General features: G+C 52.9%; 5 protein-coding genes across 5 annotated transcripts; 3 read left to right on the top strand and 2 right to left on the bottom strand.

Moving 5' to 3' along the window:
* Positions 1-150: 150 nt before the first annotated feature.
* Positions 151-1,515, bottom strand: J4E87_005273 (uncharacterized protein; the record flags this gene model as incomplete). The annotated part of the gene is made up of 2 exons (XM_049376888.1): positions 151-632; positions 681-1,515. The coding sequence occupies 2 exons, from the start codon at positions 1,513-1,515 to the stop codon at positions 151-153; spliced, it is 1,317 nt and encodes a 438-aa protein (XP_049233113.1).
* A 1,838-nt stretch (positions 1,516-3,353) lies between these two features.
* J4E87_005272 (uncharacterized protein) lies at positions 3,354-4,529 on the top strand (the record flags this gene model as incomplete). Its single annotated transcript, XM_049376887.1, has 1 exon — positions 3,354-4,529. One exon carries the CDS (start codon positions 3,354-3,356, stop codon positions 4,527-4,529), a length of 1,176 nt encoding a protein of 391 aa, XP_049233112.1.
* Positions 4,530-5,765: 1,236 nt separating this feature from the next.
* Positions 5,766-10,024, top strand: J4E87_005271 (uncharacterized protein; the record flags this gene model as incomplete). Its single annotated transcript, XM_049376886.1, has 2 exons — positions 5,766-5,855; positions 5,939-10,024. 2 exons carry the CDS (start codon positions 5,766-5,768, stop codon positions 10,022-10,024), a joined length of 4,176 nt encoding a protein of 1,391 aa, XP_049233111.1.
* A 606-nt stretch (positions 10,025-10,630) lies between these two features.
* HIS7 (Histidine biosynthesis bifunctional protein hisB) lies at positions 10,631-11,542 on the bottom strand (the record flags this gene model as incomplete). The annotated part of the gene is made up of 3 exons (XM_049376885.1): positions 10,631-10,917; positions 10,983-11,169; positions 11,240-11,542. The coding sequence occupies 3 exons, from the start codon at positions 11,540-11,542 to the stop codon at positions 10,631-10,633; spliced, it is 777 nt and encodes a 258-aa protein (XP_049233110.1).
* A 164-nt stretch (positions 11,543-11,706) lies between these two features.
* On the top strand, positions 11,707-12,591 carry J4E87_005269 (uncharacterized protein; the record flags this gene model as incomplete). The annotated part of the gene is made up of 1 exon (XM_049376884.1): positions 11,707-12,591. One exon carries the CDS (start codon positions 11,707-11,709, stop codon positions 12,589-12,591), a length of 885 nt encoding a protein of 294 aa, XP_049233109.1.
* Positions 12,592-14,881: the final 2,290 nt, after the last annotated feature.

Genomic DNA, 14,881 nt, shown 5'->3' with positions numbered 1-14,881 from the left:
CTGTAATTGCGGCATCACACATCTGTCTCCCATCAGTGGAGGTACTCCCACTCGCCCACTGCACTTACCCCACAAATCTTCACACCGAATAATCACGTACCCTTAAAAGTTCACCGCATGTTCTTGTAGCTACACTTGTATTCGAACCGTCTAGCTCTGCGCGAGCAGGTGCGCGTCTTCTGACGTGCCCCACCGCTCCGTTCCATCTTCGGGAAGTACCACCCAGGGCGCCTTTTCTCGCAGGAATATATGCTTCACCACTTTGGGTGCCACTTCCGTCTTAAGGGTCTCCAGATCGACCGTTGCCATGCACAACCCTAGACCGTCGGGATCGGAGGGATATGACATAGAGATCGGAGCTCCGCAGCCCGTGCAAAAGGTACGTTCCGCAACGGCCGATAGTCTTAGGACTGTGCGCGTGTCCGCATAGGTGAATGAGATGCTGTCTTTGGGAACGTGTGTAAAGGGCAGAAAGCCAGAGCCTGAGACTTGCTGACATGCGCGACAATGGCACAGTGTGATGTCTGAAGGCGCGGCGCTCGACGTGTATTGCACGCCACCGCAGCGACATCCACCTTTGAAAACAACGTCATCTTGTATAACTTGTGGCACATATCTCGAACCGTCCGCAGCTAGATGGCACGTTAGTTTCGTTTGGTTCAGCTCTCTGGGTCACTTACGTCTCCGCGCAACACCGAGGAAGACCGAGTCAATCTCCTCAATCTTTCCGTCTATCGCCAACTTCTCCCACTCTTCCTTGTAGATCTTTTGCGCTTTCCTTCGAATGTCATTGTTCGCAAACGTTCTCGCAACGTCCTTGACAATCACATTCTCGACGAAGAAATCATCCCACTGCTCCATCTCGTAAGTGCGTCGGCCGTATCCCGCTTGGTTCTCAACGGTAACAACTTGATCTACCTCCACGCCCGCAGACTCCAGCATCTGCTTCAGGGTGTCTTCTGATTTGCTCCATGAACGATTGTATGGAATGGGAAGTTCCAACCTGCGGGCAACCCTCTCCAGTACCATGCCGGAGACCAAGTTTCTTGGATGTGTCGCATCCATGGCAATGACGCCTCCAGGCTTCAGGAACCCTGCCCAATGCTCAATAGCCGCTTTTGGATCGGGAAACAAGACCAGAGCAGAAGCCACTGTGATGACGTCAAATTGCTTTCCTCTGAGTGCTTCCGTCTCTTCTAAATGCAGGACGTCGCCTTGAAGGAAAGTTGTGTTTGCGTATTTGTCCCCTCCTTGGGTCTTTCTGTGAGTAGCGACCGCGAGCATACCAGGGGTGACATCAACTCCGATGACATGCCCTTGTGGTCCTATCGCCTCTGCCTCGCGGAATGTCAATAGCCCGGTGCCACATGCTAAATCCAGTATTTGTTGCCCTGGTTGAATATCGAGATAGGACATGAACCGCCTGGTGAAATCGTTGTGCCAGGTAGCGTCGTAATCCCAGGATTTGGATTCGTAGAAGCGGATAGCGTCCGCTGCTTGCCGCTCGCCTGACATTTTGGCCGATTTGAAAGTATCGACCGTTGGAGATGGGAGAGCTCTTTTCATATGTACGGTTATGGGGAGGGTAGCGGCGATTGGCCAATGCGAGGTGGGCTGCTTTGAAATCTACACTTGCTTCCAATGTGGCCAGTCAGACTTCACTTCTGCTTCCTTCTCTTTTGATCTAGAATGATGAGGATATGGCGAACATACACACCTGATACTGTTGCGCAGCGCTGTTCTGATTTATAACTTTCCTCAGGATTTCGTGGACGCTGCTGAAACTCCCGTGAGGCCGCAGGAGGGGTGCCGAAGCCGCGAACACTAGCGCCAGGGTTTCGGGCAAGCGCGACTACGGGTACTTCCCGCTGCTTCAGGGCTCCTTCCACGTTGCTATCCTTAACTTTCATCATCATCATAGGAACTTGTTCTCCCTGACCTTGGAACCGTTCCTGTTTCCTATACGCTGCGCATCTGTACGTAAGTTGATTCTCATAGCTGAATGCGACTTCCCGACAACGCCATGTACTCTACTAGGCTAGAGAAAGAGCTTGGAGACAGTGTAGCTTCTCGAGCTCACCTCTCGCGAACAGCAACAACAATTGCGACCTTGTTAAGTCTCTCTGGCATGCGAGACTCATGTATAGCTGATTCATACATGTTGCGACACCAGGGGCATGGGCTCCTTCCGTACTAGAACAAAGGCGACAGCGGTGGGTGTCGCAAAAGTCTGGCACAGTGCCAGAACTGCAAATAATCACGCGGCACGCGAAACCACTTCATCCACGTCCCCTGGGGGTTCTTCCACGCTGACACCTGGAGGTATAGGTCGCAGTTCTCTTACTTGTTGAGCCCACGGAGTGACCTCTGAGCAGGATGTTGAAGATACAAGTAACAACATGTCTCCACGGATTACTGATCAGAGGTCTGCACATAGTGGAATCAATGTCGATCATATACTGCCGGGTGATCTTGCATGGCCGACGCACAGGCTAAACGGCACTTCAGAAAGAGCCCCACTGCACCCCGCAACGTGGGGAAGCACAGAAATCCGCGATGGCGGTATTAATTTCCATTCAATGGTCGAGCCAGGGCTTCTAGAGTGTATACGTCTTCTTGCGTCCAATCGACTCCCACGTTGTGACGAGGTCCATTTCGAAGTCCTGGCATGGCATCCGTTTCACTGCGCCATGCCCATATGAGTCTACAATACCCGGATTTGAACATTGTTCAGGTGGTCACTTCTCGTTTTGGGAGACACGGCAGGGCATGGGTGTTATAGTGCGAGGCGGTCTCCTCGCGGCTCAAGGGAACTTTCGCACTCCAATCGATGACACCGACTATACAGATGACGACTAATTTTCCCATCAATGAGCTGTCGATGCAGGGAAAGGCTGTGCTACTTGCTGAAGGCAGTACCGTAGATGCTTGCATGAGTTACATGGGAGACGTTGTGTATCCAACGTTCTCATGCCAAACTGTATCAATGGCATAATTCGAAAACGCAGTATATCATCCTACACGAGTCTCTACCGAAAAGCCTCTAGCACTTACACTAGAAATGGGTCTAGCAAATGTAGCGACCATGACATTCTGCTATGATAACCCCTGCTCCTCAAGCGCGTGGCGAGCATGAAGGAGACCAGCAGGCGCCAAGACGTGTTGCCTTTATTGCAGAGCAGTCACGCTACGAAGCTCACTTTGTCATACTCATGCATTCATATAGTGGCTATATTTCCCCGCGGGAACACGGAATGCTTGTGGAGGTCATCGTCACTACATAAGAGACGAAAACCTGCCAGCAATCGTTAGTGTTGGTTCAACAGGTTGACAATATCACCGAATCGCCCACCATGAAATACTCACTCGTCCTCCCGCTCCTCGCTACGACCGTTCTTGCGGCACCGGCTACGGAGAAACGCCAGGACGCGACATGCACTGTCCCAACGACCTTCCCCTCCACCGCCAACTCCAAGTTGCCGAACCCCTTCAAGTTCTTCGACGGAAGGGCTGTTACTACGAAAGCCGATTTCGCATGCAAGAACAAGGAGGTCAGCGCTGCCATGCAGGCACAAGAGCTCGGTGACTTTCCCAAGAAACCATCAAGCGTCACGGCCACCTTCTCTGGCTCCTCCCTTTCCATCACCTCGACTGAGGGAGGAAAGTCGGTTTCCTTCTCGGTCTCCATCAAGAAGCCCAGCGGAACTGGCCCTTTCCCTGCCATCATCGCATATGGTGCTGCCAGTCTCCCAGTCCCAAGCAATGTCGCGACAATCACTTTCAACAACGACGATATCGCTCAGCAACAGGGTGGCAACAGCCGTGGCAAAGGCAAGTTCTTCGACCTGTACGGTTCCAGCCACAGTGCTGGTGCTCTCACCGCCTGGGCATGGGGTGTCGACCGCATCATCGATGCTCTTGAGGCCACTCCTAGCGTTGGCATCGACCCCAAGCGCGTTGGTGTGACTGGATGTTCTCGCAACGGGAAGGGTGCTTTCGTCGCGGCCGCGCTCGTTGACCGTATCGCTCTGGGTCTGCCCCAGGAGTCTGGCTCCGGTGGTGCCGCCTGCTGGCGCATCTCCGACTCTGAGAAGGCCAAAGGAAAGAACATCCAGACCTCCAGCCAGATCGTCGGCGAAAACGTCTGGTTCTCCACGAGGTTCAACTCCTTCAGCACCAAGTCCAACACCCTCGCTACCGACCATCATCAACTCGCTGGTATGGTTGCTCCTCGTGGCCTGCTGGTCATCGAGAACGAGATTGACTGGCTCGGTCCCGTTTCTACTACTGCTTGTATGAAGGCTGGTCGCCTCATCTACAAGGCTTTGGGCGTGCCGGACAACATGGGCTTCACTGGCTCTGGCAACCATAACCACTGTTCGTTCCCGTCCAACCAGCAGACTGATCTTACTGCGTTCATCAACAAATTTTTGCTCAACCAGAGCTCGAACACGGCCAACATCGAGAAGGGCCCCTCTGGTGCCGATGCTGCGACGTACATTGACTGGACTGCACCTACACTTACTTAGGAACTGGGTCTAGTCGTGAGAATATTGGAAAAGAGTAGAGTTGGCGTGAGCTCGATATGTACATAGTTGGCAATGCGTCCGTAGCTGAATGACAAGTTTGCCAAGATTGTAGCATCTTTAGATTGCCCTGGTCGCAGAACCCTGCCCAGTCTGAACTTGGAGCCAACATGATTACGCTTGGACTAGATGAATGCGCGGATCAAAAAGCAAATTTCTTCAGGCACTAGAAATTGAGGAGGAGATGTTGTCAGCTGCCTTGCCTTTCGTTCATATATGTACGAGGCCGAGCGTGGTTACGGATGGCTAAACAGAGCGATGGGAGCCTCACATCGTCATTCAGCGCAAATCCAGATTTCTCACCACCAAGGCCTTTTTAGCTGGTAGAGTCGCTAGGCAGGCGTAAAGTTAGGACAAGGCGCCTCGGTCCATGATTTGGGCATGTCTGACCGAAATTAACATTAGGGACAGGCCTGGTAAGAAAGGGAGAGGGGTTTGATGTTCGCTGGACTGTGGTAGCAGGTTTAGAGGGGTCGTGGACGTGGCACCCACTCCACTCGTTCCTCCGCCTCCGATGCGGTGGCTTATTCGGCACTAGTCCACGTCAAGCGCGTTGTTTATCTGTCTACCCCACAACCACTGCTTCAGTGAACGTGAATGAAGACGGACGAGGAGGAGTGAAAGCAGCGCAGCAGGACGCCGACCACGCGCTGATTGGCCACAGCCCCAATTGAGCCATCACATGACTGCCAAGGCGCTAACTCGATTGCGACGCAACAACGCTCCAGGCTAGAGGACGTCCCAGCCCGCCGCAGCAGACGTTCAACACCACTCCCGATATCACTCCCAGTTGCGCCCGCATCTCAATATCCCCGCAACACGCTGTCCACGACGCGTATAGCGGTTTCCAACGCTTTTAGAGCGCGCCCGCGCCTTTGCCACCTCCCCCACCGAAATTGCGCGCACCCCCTTCAGCCTCACCACACAACGCGACTCTGCCAACGGCGCACCCCCGAAGGTCTTTCATCGGCTTCATCAACACAACGGCCGCCACCACCACGACGCCGCACGATAATGTTATAGAATCGCTGCACGCGCACCCCATCCCTCCCGCGACTGTCTTTCCCTCATAATTGCGCGACTGCTGCCTGCCTCGACCCGCGACCGCGTCGAGAGTCGACATCTCGCATCTTGGCTATCCACCGCGCACCACAACATTTATACTGAACCACCACCACCATGGCGTCGGTTCAAGCCAATCCAGAAATGCCGGGGCAGGGTCCCCTCGCTGCGAACATTACGCGCGAGCAGATTCAGCAGGTCTTCCAGGTACGTACTGCCACTTAACCGCGTGTTCCCTTGCGCCCTGAGCAGCTGCCTTTGCTCGTGAAGCTTACTAACACGGTCTTTAGAGCTACACCCGGATGAAGCAACAAGGCGTGCCCGAGACCAATCCTGAGTTCATCAAGGCGCGCAATCTTCTCACCATGGTGCAGAAGCAAAATCAGTTTCAGCAACAGCAGAAGATGCTACGGCAACAGCAGATGCAGCGTCAACAAGGCCATATGAACCCCCAAGCCGCACAACAGAACGGCGCCGGCATGGCCATGTCCAACGGCAACAAGCCAGCTGCTCCCACTGAGGGCAAAGTCGCTACGCCTGCGCCTGCCTCGAGCGGCCCTTCAACTACCATCCAGACTGCGACTGCTGGCGGCCAAGCTCCTCATGGCGACGGCCAGACCCCCACATCGGCGACAGCTGGTTCAATGCCGCTGAATAAAGATCAACTCCTTATGCTGCGCGCCCAGATTGGAGCTTTCAAGCATCTATCCAAGGGTCTTCCCTTACCCTCTAACATGCAGCAGCAGATCTTTGGTCACCACCAAGCCAAGAAGCCCCAGAATGCTGCCGAGGCGGTAGCTGCCGCCTCTCAGATGCTCGACAATGCCACCCGTGCAGGCAGCGCCTCGAGCGCAAATGGCGGCGCAGTACAGGAAACCCGGACTCTACCTCGTCTTCCCGATACCTTCATCGATCCTTGGAGCAGCGAAGCCTTCCGCGATGTGAACTACATCTCCCACACCCAGCGCAAGAACCGACCATACCTCGCAACCATCATGCCCCAGGGCGTTGACATGGATGCGGTCCAGCAGAGCATGGAAGATATACGCAAGGAGCGTGAAATCCTCCTCTACAACCGTCTCACCGCGAGGAGGGCCGAACTGGAGAAGGTCCACGCAAACATCGGTTCTTGGGATACCAGCAAGACCGATACACCCGAAGATGATGGAAAGGTCAAACTGGCCCTAGTCATTGAGCAGAAGAAGCTTAACCTGTTGGAGAAGCAACGGAAACTGCGGAGAGAGATCGCCCAGCAGATGATCCACGCTGACAACCTTGCCATGACAGCGAACCGAACAGTATACCGACGCCTCAAGAAGCAATCGATGCGCGAAGCCCGCCTTACCGAGAAGCTGGAGAAGCAACAACGCGACGCACGCGAGACCAAGGAGAAGAAGAAGCACCACGAGTTCATCGATGCCATCCGCAAGCACCGCAACGAGTTGCAAGAATCCGGCACGGCTCAGCGTATGCGTCTGCAGAAACTTGGTCGTACCATGATCACCACCCACCAGAACATCGAGAAGGAAGAGCAGAAGCGCATCGAGCGCACCGCGAAGCAACGTCTGCAGGCTCTCAAGTCCAACGACGAAGAGACCTACCTCAAGCTTTTGGGACAAGCCAAGGATACCCGTATTTCGCACTTGCTCAAGCAGACCGATGGTTTCTTGAAGCAACTCGCCGATTCCGTCAAGGCACAACAGCGATCCGCAAACAACTCATACGAGCCAGAGGAGCCCGAAGTGGAGAGCGAAGCCGAGTCTGGAGATGAAGAAGATCGTCCGGGCAAGAAGAAGACTGACTACTATGAGATTGCTCATCGCGTCAAGGAGGAGGTCACAGAGCAGGCATCCAACTTGGTTGGAGGTACCCTGAAGGAATACCAACTCAAGGGTCTGCAGTGGATGATATCCCTGTACAACAACAACCTGAACGGTATCCTTGCAGACGAGATGGGTCTCGGAAAGACTATCCAGACCATCAGTTTGATCACCTACCTTATCGAGAAGAAGCGACAGCCAGGACCTTACCTAGTCATTGTACCGCTGAGTACACTGACCAACTGGACCAACGAGTTCGAGAAGTGGGCGCCGAGCGTTACCAAGATTGTCTACAAGGGTCCTCCCAACTCGCGTAAGCAATACCAGCAGCAGATTCGATGGGGCCAGTTCCAGGTTCTCCTCACCACATACGAGTTCATCATCAAGGACAGACCAGTCCTCAGCAAGATCAAGTGGGTACACATGATTGTCGACGAGGGTCACCGTATGAAGAACGCCGGTTCAAAGCTCAGCATGACCATCACACAGTACTACACAACGCGTTATCGTCTCATTCTTACCGGTACCCCACTGCAAAACAACCTCACGGAACTGTGGGCTATGTTGAACTTCGTTCTACCTACGATCTTCAAGTCAGCCACTTCCTTCGACGAGTGGTTCAACACTCCCTTCGCCAATACTGGAGGTCAAGACAAGATGGAGCTTACAGAAGAAGAGCAGTTGCTCGTCATTCGTCGTCTTCACAAGGTGCTTAGGCCTTTCTTGCTCCGTCGTCTCAAGCGCGATGTCGAGAAGGATCTTCCCGACAAGACCGAGCGTGTGATCAAGTGCAATTTCTCAACTCTTCAAGCGAAGCTGTACAAGCAACTTGTTACACACAACCGACTCATGGTGAGCGACGGCAAGGGCGGAAAGACTGGTATGCGCGGTCTGAGCAACATGTTGATGCAGTTGCGTAAGCTGTGTAACCATCCGTTCGTGTTCGAAGAGGTTGAGGATGTCATGAATCCAACCAAGGGCACCAACGATCTCCTATGGCGTGCGGCCGGCAAATTCGAATTGCTTGACCGCATTCTACCCAAGTTCCAGGCTACAGGCCATCGTGTCCTCATGTTCTTCCAGATGACACAAATCATGAACATCATGGAGGACTACTTACGGTTGCGAGGCATGATGTACCTGCGTCTGGACGGAGCGACCAAGGCAGATGACCGATCCGATCTACTGAGGTTGTTCAACGCTCCCGACTCACCATACTTCTGCTTCCTGCTTTCAACGCGTGCCGGTGGTCTTGGACTGAACCTGCAAACTGCCGATACAGTCATCATTTACGACTCGGATTGGAATCCTCACCAGGATTTACAAGCCCAGGATCGTGCTCATCGTATTGGTCAGAAGAACGAGGTCCGCATTCTGCGTCTGATCACTTCCAACTCGGTTGAAGAGAAGATTCTCGAGCGAGCCAACTACAAGTTGGACATGGACGGCAAGGTCATCCAAGCTGGTAAATTCGACAACAAGTCCAAGGATGACGAGCGAGACGCCATGTTGCGTATCATGTTGGAGTCTGCTGAAGCGGCTGAGAGCCTTGAACAGGAGGAGATGGACGATGACGATCTGAACCAGATCATGATGCGTCACGATCATGAGCTGATAACCTTCCAGGAGATGGATAGGAAGCGTTTGGCTGAAGATCCATATGGTCCAGGTAAACCGCTCGGTCGCTTGATCGGTGAGAGCGAGTTACCCGACATCTACCTCAACGAAGAGGCGCCCATTGTCGACGAGAAGGATGATACACCAGCTGGTCGTGGCGCTCGAGAGCGTACTCGCGTCAAGTACGATGACGGTCTTACCGAAGAGCAGTGGTTGGAGGCTGTCGACAACGACGAGGACACCATTGAAGCTGCTATCGCCCGCAAAGAAGCCAAGGTCGCCAAGCGGGGTAGGAAGAGTGGCGGAGCGCGTGACGAGGATTCGCCTGTGCCTTCACGTGCTAGTTCAGAAGAACCAATGCCGAAGAAGCGAGGTCGTAAACCCAAGGCTGAAAAGCGCAAAGCTGACGAGGCCTCCCTCGACGTTGATCTCGCACCTCGGAAGCGCGGTCGGCCTGCTCCAGCCAAGGACATGCTGCTTCCTGATCAACGAGCCTCGCTTCAGAAAGTCGTCAATCTTGTTTACGAAGCTCTCAACGATCTGGAAGAGGAGTCGCAAGACCCGAACATCCCCAACCGCGGTATCATCGACCCATTCATCGAACTGCCGGACAAGTGGGACTACCCAGACTACTACCAGCTGATCAAGAACCCCATCTGTATGAAGCAGATCGAGAAGAAGATCAATAAGAAAGAGTACCAGTCGGTGAAGCAATTCCGCCAAGATCTTGGATTGTTGTGTAACAACTGTCGCACATACAATGAGGACACATCGCTGCTCTTCCAAGACGCCAACCTCATCGAACAGACCGCACTTGACAAGCTCCGTGAAGCAACCGCGGAGTTCCCTGAATGGCAAGACTACGATGACGGTGGCAGCGTGCACGGTGGTCTTAGCACAATGACAAGTGCAGTTGGCACACCACGAGCTGGCGTCTGAAGAACGTAAGTAGCAGCACTACATAACGTATATCAAGCATCTGCTAACAGTACCAGATGACAACACACGTCCTCAAACACGACCGCGTGACACCGAATCACCTTATACCTTCTCTACATGTCGTTTATTGCCTCACTGTATAACTTGCAAAGACCTGGACGAAAGAAGATTGAAGAAGGATTTCATTCCAGGCATTTCCATTGCGCGCTTGCACGGTTTTTTGGTCGCTCCACCACACCACATTTGGGCGCGGCTTTTTCCCCCATGGTTTTAAGATGCTTGATTGAGTAACACGATTTTGGGGTTCAAGGGGGGGATTTTCTTTTCCTTTTCAAAGTGGAGTTTGATGCATGCATGCATGGCTATTGTAGCTAGTGAAAGCTTAGTTTGGCTCGTCTGCCTCTAGATAAAAGGGCAGTTTGAGGGGCCGAGAGAGGGAAGAATGTGATTGTTTGCATTCATTTTGGTGCGGTTTGCTTGGTGATGGATTGACGTAGATGGCCTTCTAAGCTATGTAGAGTCACCAATCCAATGTGTATTCCAAATCCCACCCTTTGGAGCATCTGACAGCCACCAGCGTCTCGTCCTGTTATGCGACCTGCTCATCTATGCTTGCTCTGTGTTCCACTTGACGCAGTCCTGGAACTTGACGCCCGAACCACCAAAGATATCCAGTGCGCTGCCGATGGTAAGATCCACCTTGCCCTTGCTCAGCTTCTTCACCAATTCTAGATCTTCAATCGACCGGCCTCCACCGGCGTACGTGACGGGTATGCTGCACCATTCCGCCAGCTTGGTCACGAGTTCGTGGTCGATACCGCGTTGCAGGCCTTCGACGTCGGCGGCGTGGATGAGGAACTCGCTGCAGTGGGGTTCGAGGAGGGATATCGATTCTATACGTGTTTGTTAGGTGTTGTGCTGAGGTAGTGGAGAAGGGGTTTGGGGATGTTGTGCTTACCCTGGTTCAACTCAAAATCGGTGATGGTCTGCCACTTGTTCGTCGCAACGAACCACTTGTCGTCTTTCCTTCTGCAGGAGAGGTCGATGACGAGTTTTGTTTTGTCGTTGTCGAGGGCTTGGAGGACGGCGCGGAGGCGGTCCATGGAGAAGGTTGAGGAGGGGAAGAGGTACGATGTTATGATTACCTACTACGCGTCGATTAGATCAGTCTACATTTCATGATAGTATGTGTCCTGGTATATGGGCGAAGCTCACCTTGTCCGCGCCTCGTTCAATCCATTCCGCCGCGTTCTTCTCTGTAATCCCGCCGCCAACTTGCATACCGCCTTTCCATGCTTCCAATGCTTCTTGCGCTGCTTGATCGTTTCCCGGACCGAGCATTATGACGTGTGCGCCTGTTAGGACATGTTGTTTGTATAGGTCGGCGTAGAAAGCGGAAGGGTGTTCGGAGGTCCAGTTTGTCTTCAGGACATCGGGGGTGTTGGTGTTGAGTGTGCCGCCGACGATTTGCTTGACGCTTCCGGCGTGGAGGTCTATACAAGGGCGAAAGCGCGTCATCTTGAGATCTGTATGGCTGTGGTGATGGTGGTGTTGCGGGGGAGGGGTCGAGTGAAAGACGGGAGGTCCGAGCGAGCATTTGGCGCTAAGAATTTCCCATGTCGAACTTTTGGATCGCCCCGGCTTGCGCTCAGCACAGCCTAGCACAGCACAACGACACGATAATGGCGCCCGCACTTGGAAAACGGAAGCGCGTAACGCGCAAGGAACTCGAACAACCGTCGCGATCACCTTCTCCCTCTTCCGGCTCGGGCGACGACTCCGGCGCAGAAGATCTCCAGGCGATTTTCCGGCGCGCATTCGAAGCAAAGTTCAAGCCTCTGCCGGTAGAGCCTAAGAAAGCGAAGATAGAGGAAGCGCCCGTGGAAGATGAAGCAGAGGAGGAAGAGGAATCAGATTGGTCAGGCATAAGCGACAACGAAAACGACGTCGAAGTCATCGAGTACCAAGACCCAACGCGCGAACTCGACGAGACGGAACGAGCAGAAATGAAAGCCTTCATGTCGTCGAAACCGCCCACCTCAGCATCCACCACATCAAAGAACACCACAACCAAGAATAAACAAGACGACGCCGACCCCAACGAATCCTCCATGCTAAAAAACGACATGGCCCTCCAACGCCTCCTCCGCGAATCCCACCTCCTCTCCGCCTCCTCCTCGGGCACCTCCACACCCACCCTCGTCGCCACCGGCGCCGCACGCCACAAATCGCAAGACCTGCATCTCCAAGCGCTCGGCGCCAAAGGCTCCATCTTCACACAGAAGAAGATGCCCATGGCGCAGCGCAAACACATGATAGACAAAGCGCGGACGACGGAAGAGAAGAGGCGGGCGGACGCAAAGGAAGCGGGTATTGTGCTAGAGAGGGAGAATAGGGTGGTTAAGAAGGGGCCGGAGAAGAAGAGGGAGAGGGGGGTTGGTGGGCCTAGTATAGGCAAGTTTAGGGGTGGGACGCTGAGCTTGAGTAAGAAGGATGTGTTGAGTATTACGGGGAGTGGGAAGAAAGGGAAGGGTGGGAAGGGAGGTGGGAAGAAGGGGAAGAGGTGAGGTGGTTGAGATACCCGGGACGAATCATACGGCTTCAGCAAATTACGAGCGATTACACCCTCCAGTCTTTTAGGAAAGAAACGTTCTATTCTCTTCCTTCCGAAGGTGGACTTTCACTGTTGTGTCACTTAGGAGTTGAGGCGACAGCGACTGGAAGCAAGACTTCACACACCGTACTTAAGCGTTCGGGACTTGTAACGTGAAACTCCCCTTCCTCCACGGAATCACCCACTTCAGGTCTTCCTCTACGTCAAGCGGACTCAACCAACAAGGCTCCAACTCAAGCTACTTTCAATCCAGCACTATGGGGACATTACTATCTTCTTCCAAGGCAGCCTACTCATCTACCCAAGCCAAGCCGTTCCGGTTCCTAGACCTTCCCGCAGAACTACGATATATGGTCTACGAGGAAATCTAAACCTCGACATGCCACTATCGACTCAAGGACCCGTCTTTCAAGCCCAAATCTGAAGACCAAACAACGCCAGCATCTTACATGACACTTGTTGTCAAGAGTCTGCCAGTAGCCCTCTTAGCAACTTGCCGTCTGATCCATGAAGAAGCAGCACCTTTCCTCGCCCCCAAGCTAGAGAAGCTACGTGATGAACCCTCACATTTCATCATTGACTCGACGAGCTTCCACAGCTTCGTTAACCCTTACCGCAGCATTAGCACGATCCTCAAGAAACATAAATATAACGAAATTGAAAAGAATTGGTACAGCGCTAGTGCTAGCAAAGATCCTGAAAATTGGATCCCGCGCTGGTTCGACATAGCGTGGCGCTCTTGCAATCCACAATACCACGTCTTCATACATGGCTCAGAAGAACATGCCGCCATCGTCGCATTTTACAGGAAATGCCTTGCGGTTCGAACACATCGATACACCACAAAGACGGTTATCACGGTCCGTTATCGTTTTGGGTCGCATAACGATCTCCCGTCCGACTTAGACTTGACTACTTGGCTTACGGACCAGGCAAGAGACAGCTTCGAAATGCAGCTTAGTAGGTTTAGCGATAAGCAGATTCGGATTGCGATTTTTGATTTTAAGATAGTCAAGTCTTTCAATCGTATCGATCAGCATTAGCAGATTAGAGAGATTTTAGATACAGAGTAGAAGACCGTATCGAGGAGAGATAGTATTATTGATGTTGATGGCGAGCGTATACCACAGCCTGGTATGTTAGGAGAACTGATTTGCTTAGCTATCACAAAGATGGGTGCTTTAGTGGGGTTGAAGTAGGGAAGGGACAACTCATGCAGGACTCAGAAGAATATTATCTCTGTAAATCCTCTTTTATCTGAAAGGCAATGTAACAGTACTTTACTATAAACAAAGAAGACATTTCTGTCGACACTAGTGATTAGTTACAACATAGCCACTGCTACACAAAGACACTCGAAATTCTATATTTTGCAGCTGTAAGCCATACTTGTGCAGCGTAGAATCGAGCAACACATCTCGCACAAGTTGTTCTGTGAGAGATGTCACTCTCGGGTTGCCACCTACTTTACCTACTAGTACTGCGATAACCTAGCGCGAGCATCACTTACTCATAATTTCCGCAACACATACCATTCTTACACACAAAAATCCTATCGAACAAGAGCAATTGCAATCATCAGAGACATGAAGTTCCTCCACCAGACTCCAGCTTTGCAACACCCACCAACCGCCACGGATACACATATCCAGACCCAACTACCCGAATTACTCGACATAGCCGCGCATTACTCGACCTCGGAAGAGAGGAACCAACAACTTGGTCCGCAAACCCTACGCATATGACGATCGACCCGTACCAAACCCGCGGCCCCATCAGCCCACCCCAAAATACACCTCACGCCCGCCCCGTAAAACGACCCGTCGCAACATGATACCCAGTATGCGTCGCCTACTCCGGTGGACCCAACTACGCACAAGGCCATCACAAGACTATCTGCCCTATAATCCCGCCCTATAACCCACCCCGCGCTTAACCTGCCCTCTGCCCGCCCCAAACTATCCATCTAGCGTACCAAACACCGCACAGGTTTGCGCCGTTTTTTTTCGCTGGTAGACGTCAGCCCTATCTCAGGTAGTCACTCCGATAGCTTATCGGGCTAGCAATAGGCGCGAAATTGTATCTAGACGTCATGTCAAGCTGACTGGCGCCCCGGAGATCTGCTGCGCGTCCCAATCATGTGTCGTTGCGCTTGTTTTGGAGCCAAGTTGTTCGAGAGAGGGGGCTAGCAAGCGAGGTTTGCGATGGAGCTGCGGTGGTTTAAGGTGGGTTTTCGAGCGTCG

This window comes from Alternaria ethzedia (genome assembly GCF_023757985.1).
Source record: "Alternaria ethzedia strain BMP 0044 chromosome Unknown scaffold_11, whole genome shotgun sequence".
In the NCBI taxonomy this organism is placed as follows: Eukaryota; Fungi; Ascomycota; class Dothideomycetes; order Pleosporales; family Pleosporaceae; genus Alternaria; species Alternaria ethzedia.
The sequence above is the reverse complement of the archived record's forward strand: the minus strand, read 5'-3'. Positions and strand labels throughout refer to the sequence as shown.